The sequence below is a fragment of the Camelus ferus genome, chromosome 12 (assembly GCF_009834535.1).
Source record: "Camelus ferus isolate YT-003-E chromosome 12, BCGSAC_Cfer_1.0, whole genome shotgun sequence".
Lineage (NCBI taxonomy): Eukaryota > Metazoa > Chordata > Mammalia > Artiodactyla > Camelidae > Camelus > Camelus ferus.
The window spans coordinates 64709614-64720856 of NC_045707.1; the positions used below are offsets into that span (position 1 = coordinate 64709614).

The following is an 11243-nucleotide window of genomic DNA, read 5'->3' on the forward strand; positions in this document are numbered from 1 at the left end:
TAAGTCCTGTCCATTCTGCCCAGCATCCTTCCCCTGGTTCTCGTCTCTCACCCCACTGCCGCTGCCCTCGCCCAGCCTTGCATCAGCTCTCACTGGGCCTCTGCAGCTGCCTCCTCGTGGGTCTCCTGACCCCAGCTCCTGCCCTGACAAGGCTTCGTCACCACTGCCACCAATAAAGTTCTCTCTCCGCGTCAAATCCCTGCATCAGAGTCTTGGAAAGCTCTCCCTTGCTTTAAAATGAAGTTCGAATTCGCATCCTTGCGCACAAGCCTCTTTGTAATGTGGCCTCAACTTACTTCTCCAGTCTCAGGTCCTAATCCCGCCCACCCCACTGTTTTAGGGTCTGGCCAAATTAAGGAAGATTTCCCTCCCTGGGCCAGAAGCGACATTGATTCTTTTGATCACAATGAAATAAACATTGCAAGAAGACAGAAATTTTCTCCCTTTTTTTCTCTAACAAACAAAATCCTGGACGATATCCAGACATTATCTGCCTTGCTTTAAGGCTCTCTGAAGGTGGGTTCCTTCTACAGCCTCCGAGGCTCTGGCCCCAGACCTGGCCCGCTACTGAGAGCGAGAGCAGAGGGGCGGGATCCACGGCGGAGCCCCTGTGGGTGACAGTTCCAGCAGAGGAAGAAGGACATTCTGACCCCTTGTGTTACTTTCTGGGTCCAGAGAGTCAGCCTCAACTTTACCTTGTTTGGGATACAAAGCAGTGCAGGTCTTCACGAGTTTTGATAAATATATGAAAGAGCAAAAGGTTTCTAAACAAAGAGGCGTCAGACAAGGGATTTGCAAGTGTGTCTCTCCTTCTGGTCACCTGCCTTGGGGCCAGGTTGCAGCCTGACTCTGAGAGAGACACTCGGACGGAAGGATAACTTGTACAGAACAATAGGTGATAGTCCCAGTCCGTGGATCTCAACTATTCCCGTGAGAAGGAAACAGTGGGATGCTGTAGACTCAGTGCCCATTTAGGGGATTGTCCTAGGAGTTTCCCACGACCCCATGCACCCCACATTTTAACTACCCTAGACTGCTCGCACTTTCCAGAATATACATACACCTTCTTGTTATTTAAATCACTCGCGATGTCCTATCTCTTTGCTCAAATTCTTAACAAATGTCGCTTTTTCTAATACTCACCGCCCGCACCACCACCGAAAGTGAACTTGATGGCGTCTCGTGTGTGAAGCTTTCTACACAATTCTATCTTGTGTTTATCACCTTATAGCTATTTGTTCACATATCTGCCCCTCTGCTAAACTGTGCACTCAGAGACCATGAAAGGCTGTAAGATAAATATCATCTCATCCTGCAGCTAGTGGTGGAATTAAGTGGAAATGAGGCTTCCCCAGTTCGCTGGACAGAGAAAAAAACATGATCTTTTACATTTTGAAGTTCATCTTTTAGACTTTGTCTACTTTTCATTAAGAATTAAATGGAAGCACATTAACAATTTGAAGGTTTTAGTAGTTATCATTTTCAAAGGGGTGTTCTGTTGGGAAAAGAAGAATTTATATTTCAGACAAGGCAAATTAATGAATATTAACTGTTTTCAGAGCCCTTGGTGGATCACTGTTGAAGAATTTATTAATAAGGCATAGCACAGGGACTCTAGAGCTCATTCTCAGCCAAACTAAGCTCCCAAACTAATTTCACATCCCGATAGAATTGAAAATATGAATTACGCATCAGATGGGGGAAAACAGGGCAGCGTCAGTTAATAATTTGGCAGATTGTTTTCAAGATGACAGAATGACTGCCTACACTAAAAACCATCTCAGGATGGTACCCTCCTCAAATTTTCAAGATCAAGGTGTCATGAAACACTTACAACAAATGAGCTGAGTCTGTGAGCAAAAATGCAAAGACCTATTAACATTAACACAGGTCTCACTGATTGATTTGCTTCTGGGAAAGGTCCTAACTGAATGGGTACACCAGACCCACATTACGAGGTCCCAAGAATGGACGACCAAGCGGGCTTCCAACCAGGGGCCGTGCCTAGTGCCAACCCATGAAAATAAATACTTGTCCACTTTTAAAGATCGTTGGTGAGGGAAGATCTTATGGTCTCCCTTTGTGTCTCAAACCTTGACAGCACTCACGCTGATCACACGGGTCACCCTAAACACAGGGTCCAGGAATGTTTATCCATATCCCTGTAATTGATGGCAACACAAAGTCTAACACAGACTTTCATGGTCAAAAGACGTTAGCTGTAGAGCAGACCTTGGCCTTCTTGTTTTATAGATAGGGAAACTGAGGTCCCCATCTAGGCCGGCTGGAGGCAGACTGAGAAGAGCCCAGGGTCCCTCCCGTGGTGTGTTCTCCTCCCAACCTCTCATCTCCCTGGGCTGCAAGCAGAGATGTGTCCTTACAGAAGCCCGGGGCTGAGTGCTCAGGTCACACAGACATTCACTCCCTTACTAGACAGCTCCGACGGTAGGAAGGAAGGAAGGGGGCCCAGTGCACACGATTGGGGCCTGTGGCTGAGCTTCTGCTGTTAGTGGAGGTCTCCATGGTGTCCTTTCAGTCACCAGAACACTAGCTCTTCTATATTTTTTTCTATTTCCAAAGTAGTTAGTTCCCAGACAGCCGACAGGTGGGTCTGGCCTCACTGTCTCACCCTCCGTAGTTCTCTGCAGTCAGCCAGCACCTCTGAGATTCTTCTACGAGTCACACTCCGATGCTGTGAGAACCATGATGAATAAGTCCCATGGCGTCTGCTGTACACACCTCCTTTTTCTCACTGTACCCCCCCACCCCCACAAAAAGGGAACGAAATGACTTTCTCATTCAATAATGCAATGAAATTAGAATCCAAGAAAACTGATGGAGGGAAAAAAAAGCATGAAGTTTTAGGTCACACACCCAGGATTAAATCCGAGGGTCCCATTTCTTAGCTGTGTGACCTTGGAGAAATTACTTAACTACTCTGAGTCTCCCCTCATGTGGATAATTGTATCTACTATACTAAGTTGTCAAAATAATCAAATGAGACAATTCATGTAAAATGCATAGCACAGTGTTTGGCATTCATTTGTATAATTTAATAACTATTTGTGGAAGACCTACTATGTGCCAGAGTTGTAGGCACTCTAAATATGCATGCACATAAAAAAATGAATAAACCCCACCTTTCTGCCCATTACCATTATTCTCTGTGGTTTTAGAAAGTTGTCACTCTTCTACATACTAGAGGCCATTAGTGAAATGACGATCGAGAAGTTTGCTAACTGTATAGAATCCCACTACCCTTGATGTTTTGTGACAGTCCTCATCTTGCTTATGCTTGAGAACGTGCCTTCCTCTGACACGCCTCCTGCTTTTTCACAGTGTCAGTATGTGTACCTGCATCAGTGTGTGAGAGATGTTCTCAGAGCGAGGAAGCTACGGAGCGAACAAGAAAACCCCTTGTTTCCCATCTACGAAAATGTGAATCCAGAGTATCACAGAGGTAGGAGCTTACTTCACTAATTTATAGGTTTGTTTATCAAAATACAGTCGATCTGGAAACCGTTAAAAACCTCCAGCTTTTCCAACATGCCCTACCCCCCCATCTCTTCTTCTGCCCAAAGGCTGCAAGGAAAGACCCTCACTGAGTGGCAACAGGGAAGAGCGGCAGAGTGGGGAGGGACCCCCAGAGTGGAGCAGAGATTTCACGTGGTATCTCTTCCTACCCGGCCTAGGATGCCCTCTGTTAAGGACTGGCCTTGACATTTCTGAAGGATAAGGCTCACTGCTAAGGAGGATGCTTTGAAAAAACTGGAAAGAAATATACCACAATAGTAAAACAAATTCTTCTGAGCAGTAAAATAGTATATGATTTTTCTTCCATTTTATGTCTAAATTTTCTAAAACAAGCATGTAGCATTTTTAAATGAAAAATTAAGTAGAAAAAAATGTATCAACTTTATAAGGCACTGCTTTGGTGAGACAGTAATTACTTGGCACGCGAAGGGTCTGCATGCTTTTTCCTACTCAGGACCATCTTTACAATCTAATTTATCACACTGGCTAATTGCAAATTTGAAGTTACATTGTATTAGTTGTTTCTTACCAGCTAACAAATTACCCCCAAACTTAGCAGCTTAACTCAACATTTATTATCTCACAGTTCCTGTAGATCAGGAATTTGGGAAGGGTTTAGCTGAGTGGTTCTGGCCCAGGGTCTCTCATGAGGTTGTAGTCAAGACATTGGCCAGGGCTACAGTCATCTGAAGGCTTGACTGGGGCTGGACTGACCACTCAAGACTGCTCACTCACGTGGCTGTTTGTATAAGTCTCAGTTTTTTTGTCACATGGACCATATCCATCTATAGATCTTTTTTTTTTTTTTTGGACAAACAACATTTCAGAGCTATTTTATCTCCATTTCTAAATGCTCTTCCATTTTATTTAGTTCTCTGCACCCTCTATACCCCCCTACTTAGCCAGTATATTACATACTTAATAATCTGTAATGCACACATACATGAGAGGGCTGCTATTTAAAGGAGTTCTTTGTAAATCAGATAATCCTTTTGTATTGTAAATAATTACCCCCTAATTTATCTGTAGAGTAAATTAAGGTTTTGGCATGTCAGATTCTTTAAGAAGCTCCAGCCACCTATGGAGGTGGCTCTGGGAGCTTTGAAATTTCCTTTGTCTTGCTTTGGCTTGTTTAAGTCTTTTTTAGAGTAGTCTTGGGTGCTCCTGAAAGCAGCTAACTATGGTATGTTTAGCTTCAGGCATCTGAAAATTAGGATTCAGGTCCTAGCTCTGGAGCTAACTAGGATTCACAAGCTGTGAAACCCTGAGTGAGTTACTGTGTCTCTGGCCTATGGGCTGATCTGTAAAACCAGAAGGGATAGACTGGAATCAGTCCTTTCCAATTGTACTATTCCGTGGCTCTGAATGCAGTGACCTGGCCCCTACAAGGGATGCTCTCATCTAAACCATCTGGAGCTTCTGCTAGTCTTTCCCATTTGTAATTTTCATAAGCACAACAGACAACTGTGACACACCCCACTGCAGCCTCTAATTACAGTGTCCTTCCTTTCAGATGCGGGCTATTCAAGGCATTGAGAATGCACCCGAGGAGCTCCTGGATAAAAACTATTCACTGTGTGATTTAAAAAAAAACAAAAAACAAAAACAGAAAACTTGCTTCATGCCCTACAGAGGTGCCAACTATTTCTGTTGATACTATGTATAATTTATTAATCTGGAGTATTTTAAAGAATTTATGTAATTTAAAGGTAATAGATATTATTGTACATAGTTGTATTTTGTAGTTTCTTCTGTAAATATATATATTTTCATAATGTTTAATATTAAGCTTTATATAATACTATTTTTCCACACTAAAGTGTTCATGGCTTGTTCTACATAAACTAATTCAACCTGTATGACAGGACGACTTGTAAAATGTGTATGGAGGTGGTTACAGAGACGGTCCCTGGGGCCATGATTTTTACCAGATTTGATGCTTACTGGACAAGATACAGGGCACGGATGGACAGAGAGCTGAGAGGACAGCTGGCTTGGCTGCATTGCTGTCCTATGAATCTTAGGATCCAAAGATGATCCACATGCAATCTGGACAAATGTAACAGTCAAAAGAAGGGACTGGGGAGACGGGATTAAGCAGCGCCCGAGCCAGAGTCGGTGGTTGTGTCTCAGCTGGTCAGTCGGTCCCCTTTCTCCTGCCAGAGGTTCAAGCCAGCGTGGTCAGCTCAGGGGCCAGGGTTGCAGGTTTTGAGGGAGAACAATCCAAACAGAAGTGATGGGTTCCTTATGTCACAGCATGCCACCTGTACTCCCGACTGGGAACATAGAGCCAGCACGCAAAATGCCATCCATCCATGGCGACTGGAATCAGTGTCACTGCATTCACGGGGTGCCGTGTGGACGTGCACACCTGGACCGTGACATGTGGGTTGGCTGCTGGACGCACGCATGTCTTCCTCTCATTATTAGTGGCAAAGTCAAAACTGCCCCAGTCATACTTGGCTTTCCCAGTAGAAGAAGGTTGTGGTGCTGGGTTATACTCCTGATTGAAGGGCCTAATGTCAATATCTCTATAGAAATGTCCACAGACAGCATATATTGTTAATTAAAAAAAAAAAAACCATAAAACCCAAAATTCAGTGGTGCTTGTATAAGACTTTCCAAAAGCCTTTTTTTAGTAAATCTTTGAAGTCAGAGTATCAGGTAGTCACCTGAAGTTGTATTTCAAATAAAAGGCCCTCCAAACTCTGCCAAGTTGATCTTCAGTATGTGATGCCTATTTTCACTTTGACAAATTTCAGTGAGTCAGAAAATGGGTGTTGCCCTCCGCTAGGTCCAGTCCTGAGGGTCTTCCTGGGGAAAATTTGAAAGGCCTCAGGATGTTATCCACACGGCTGTTGAGTCAGGAATGTTTGTCTTTTTCTCACTACAGATTTCTCTCTAATACACTTAAGCCTTCGAGATCAAGGTTGTTGATCTCACAGCTTCATTTGCAGAAAGAGTACATTTCTTTTCAAAGTGTGTATTTTTGCTACCTACCATGAAGTTCCCAAAGGAATATACTGGGTATAATTGGCAGAGTAATAAGAAATCACTTAACATATCTAAAATAGTTACTTATAGTTAAGGAAAGCTCCACCGAAGCAGGAAAAAATTCCAGGGCTATTTGAAGTTTACAGAAACAGGAAAAAAAAATCTTTATAAGAATGAATGCAAAGGTGATTCCAAGTTTTCACCATATCATTGTGCTCAGTGCTCTTTGGAAATGACAGTGTTAGGCTTTGATCCTGTTTTAGATAACTAGGTGGATCCTCTAGAAATGAAGGAACAACATACATATAAATGCAGCAGAGGTACCACCAGGGAGAAAATAAAGGTCCAAGGTTTATGAGATGTGGTGTCTCTTAGGAGTAACTATCCCTACACTCAAAGGAAAAAGCAAAAAAGCAAAAAAGCAAAAAAAAAAAAAAAAAAAATACAGAATTGTAAGCAAATGTTGCTGGGTGCAAATCACATTCATACATGGAAAGGAAAATTTGTTTTTGGCTTTTCATTCATTCAGAAAAGTTTTAGTCCATGCCTGCAACTTGCTAGGCACTGTCCTGGAAGCTGCAGTAGGGAGCCTGCATCACAGTCATAGAGGTAGGGTGGCTGTTACTGTTTTCAATTAAGCTAAGAGAGGGCCTCAGCGAGGCAGTGAAGTTACCCAGGCCACACACTGGAAAGCTCTGATGAAGCTTTTCTAGCAAATCACTGGACTGAAAGGAGAAAGCAACTCATTGCACAAACCAAGAATTAAAACCATAAAAAAAAAAAAAAAACCCTATGCATCTGTCACAGTAAATAACCCTGGGGTGGAACCAGTGTCATGGAAATGGACATGACAAGAGAAAACTATGTTCTTTTAGTCTGACGCAGGACATATTTATTCCTACCCTGCACCTATCTAATTTTAAATCTCCTTAGCAACAAATATTTCACTATCTTCCCTCCCACCACCACCAAAGGCTAAATACATAATCTAGTTGATCTATTTATTAAATTTAGGAAGAGGGGGGGAAAAAAAGGTTTCCTTGACATTCAGCTCAGTTGGGTGTATTTTAATTTAATCCTATCCTGTGTTAGGTCTTGGTAAACACTCCATTTCCTGTCGCGGTGGGCATCCTGGCTGTGCACCTGTGCGGCACACTTTAATCATCGAGTCTTCAAAGTGCTTTGGAGCTATCAAATCTTGGAAGGGTCCCGTCTTGCATTTTAATAATTATTTATCCAAGTTCTTTATAATTAACTCCTTTAATCTCTACTCATTAAATCAATTTCGTATTATCATTCTGTTCTTCTCTGGAGAGCAGCCAACTTTTCAGCTCTTGAATCAGATTTTTCTAAATGCTCTGTCTGGGTCTGCACCTACTTGTCCGAAGTAATTCACCAGCTCTTAAGACTTCTGAGTCTCTCTTTTTCACTACTTGTCCCTTTCTCCCTTTTGAATTATATTTGCTTTCCCAGTAGAATGTGATCTTATTTTCTGTTCATCTTCTTACATCCATGGGTATTACATAGTCTTGCAGGCTCCACATCATAGAAGAGAGGATGATGATTTTTACTTCTCAACACAGAAGCAGCCAGAGCACACAGATATATTGGGGACAGTTTTATTTGGGAGGGTCTTAATTTTATTACCTCTTGGAGGAAAGCCCCAAATGACATGAAAATAATATGAAACCATTAAGCAGATGTCCAGAGATACAAAAATAGACTTCACACATTCTATTTCACACTCTGATTCTCCTGCCTTAGTGTCTCAGGATCCAGTTTTTTATATTTAAACAACTCTCCTTGCCTCTCGTAGGAAAATTGTCATCCATATACTAAATTCTCATTCACTTAGCTTTCTGGGTGTCTGAGTTTGGAATCCTGAAATCATAAGCCTGCCAGATCTGTATGACAGCGAGGGTAGGGTCTGAGCCCCCAAACTGGGGCTCTCTAGAGCTCTCGTTCACACACGTGAGCCAAACCAAACATGACCTGGCTGGGGAGGGGAAAAAGTAGATAGTAAGCTGCTTGTTTGTGGCAGCAGTTCAAGGACTTTCCACGTTCCATTTCACTGACGAAATGAAAGAAAGTGATCAGCCGAGACAGTGTGAGAGGAAGGAAAAGCTGGTCCTCCACAAAGTGGCTGTGAGCAAGCCTGCAGTGGTACCTCATTCCTGGAGAGACAGAATGCGAAAGGCTGTTACCAGCCCAAATGCTCTAAGTCTCTGAGTAATTTTAACCCAAGATTTCAAATCACATCAAGGGAAAGTCTATAAACCATGACTGCAGAGAGCAAGTGAAATGATGCAAAGAAGAAAAAAATATTTGAAAAGGGGGATCTGAGCAGACATCATCAGAAAGAGGAAATAGCAACCCTTCTGTTCGCCAAGACTGTTCCTTGAAAATGTCACATGCTTCTGTGAGGGCGTGTTATCATTTAGCGGGTTCACCTTGGCTGGGTTGACCAGATGATTCAGCTGATTAAGCAATTTAATTGATGCATTTACTTTGTGAATTGACCAGGTGTTTAACAACATTGAATTTGGAATTCTGAACGCACTACCTTAGATTCTTGTCATGGATGCTGTCTTTTTGAAAACGTTTGGCCATTTTGTTTAAAATGCAGGGTAACATTTACTGCAGCCATGATAATAGCAAAAATCTGTTCTGTTCTAAAAATGTTTCTAGCAATGGAAATATTTCTGACTAAAAGAATACTCTTGACTTGTAGGGAGGCTCCCTCAGAATAGATGCATGCAGCAAAAATAAGGCATTTTATTTTTTTTAAAGGTTGTCTACATAGATACATTCATGAAATAAGAAAATTGTTGGTGAATGCCCCTAAAATAGAGGTTTATGTAATGGAAATAAAAGAGATCTATTCGCAGATTTACCAAAGATTATTTTTATAACCAAGGGGTCAATGTATGTGATCTTATATAATATACCAAAATAAGTCATTGAAAATGGTGAATAATGTCAGACAAATGTAATGTGTTCCTTCTAGAATATTCACAAAAAGGTTAGTTATGGCCGTTTTTTGCCTTAAGTAATTCCTCTTAAGAAAATCAGTCTTCATCCTAAGAGCAAGCTGTCTGCTACATTTGAGATGTTGTGTTTTAATAGCTGAGTGAGCATGCCAGCACACCAACAAGAAGAAGACTATGCAATTGTGACTTTATGGGTGTGCAGTAGAGTTGGGCGGTGTTCCACCTATGAGCTAGAGTCTACAGGGGCTTTCATGAAATCTCCAAATCTCAACCACACTGACAACCAGGGGCGCCAGTGTCTTACCTGAAGAGTCTTTAATCTCTGGTCTTTCAGGTGGGATTCATCAGGCTTATAAACTCTCTAAGGACAAGGACCAAGTCTTTGATCTTGTCTCTACTCCTACCTTATAGAAATTAGGACACAGTTCATAGACATTCAACATGTACTTTTGGAGTGGAAACTGCTCCTGGCCCAATACTTTGGATGTTGGTCAGTGTCTAATAATTCTACTGTCCATGGTGGCTCATCTGGCTGTTCCTTGATTTGCACGAAGCTTAAATAAATAACGTGAATAAATCTAGCAACTGAACTTACTATGTTCTATAACAGAGCACTTTCATGTTTTTAATATTTTGTATTCTTTCTCTGCAAATCTGGTTATTTAAAATGGCATAGACGGTTCTATTTTTTTCATACTAGAGTACCTCCCTACGACATTGTTTTTCTAACCAACTGTTTGAACAAAGCACTTCCTTAGTCTTTCTATTTAAATTATGTATTTGCTTAATATATTTTTATATTTGTAACTATGGTCCAAAAACCTATATAGTGTCTTACACATCTTTGCACTAGTACAGGAATAAAACTGCTGTTTGTTGAAGGAAAAGTGTTCCGTCTTCTATTCGCCTGTGTCTCGTTTATCAATTTCTACCATCCTTCTGCTCAGGACAAAGGTCAGGAGTGACTGCTTCTAAATGGGAAAAGTCGTCCAGGCCATTGACAGGAAGAGCATGGTTGTCTTAACCTTTGCTCCTGCAAGTGCTGAGCTGGTCACCTAGGGTGTCATGTACATGGAGTGGGGACTCTCTAGTTGACTGTCTCCAACTCCATTCTTGTTTTCAGTGCTTTAGTTCGTTAGTAACCAAAATGTCATCTGTTACCCACAGCGTTGGTGTCATCTCACAAGCGCTGCCCCAGCTGGATCCCCGTGAGCCCTTCAGAGACACTTCACACGTAAGCAGGTGGTGTGACATTTGGTTAAGATCTTCTGTGTCTATTTCCAGAATTATTATTTTGCCTTTTTGACTTTTTCACATTTAAGTTGAAGGATCAGTGTCCTTCACAACTCCAGTATTTCACTTTTCTACAACTTACAGAAATCTTCATTTTTAAAAAATGTACAGTAAGAGATCTACACGTAAAACCATTAAATCAAAGCATCCATCTTTTTTGAACAGTTTCTGGATTCAAACAGTCAGGTTAGCAAAAGAACTTGACCCTGGAGGCTTGACCTTTTTTTTTTTTTCTCCAAAGTAGCTGTTTGTTGGATGGAATTTACTCATAAAGAGAATATTACAACTATGAAACTAATCATTTAATGATTCTTTTGATACATCCTCCACAATCATAAAATGTTAGAGCTGGATGGGCCACCTGAGGGATGGACAGTGATGGAAACCAAGAGCCATGTTTAAAAGTGAAGCAGTGAAATAGGACACTGCTGC

The 11243-nt window shown here is 41.7% G+C and overlaps 1 protein-coding gene across 2 annotated transcripts in view; it reads left to right on the forward strand.

Annotated features, from left to right (window-relative positions):
- PTPRB (protein tyrosine phosphatase receptor type B) overlaps window positions 1-10399 on the forward strand; it is a 111717-nt gene extending 101318 nt beyond the window's left edge. For both annotated transcript variants that reach the window (XM_032493764.1, XM_032493766.1), the window contains 2 exons: window positions 3340-3460; window positions 5048-10399. In XM_032493764.1, the coding sequence (XP_032349655.1) occupies window positions 3340-3460; window positions 5048-5070 (144 nt within the window). In that variant the 3' untranslated portion in view covers window positions 5071-10399. The remainder of the gene's footprint in view (window positions 1-3339; window positions 3461-5047) is intronic.
- Window positions 10400-11243: the final 844 nt, after the last annotated feature.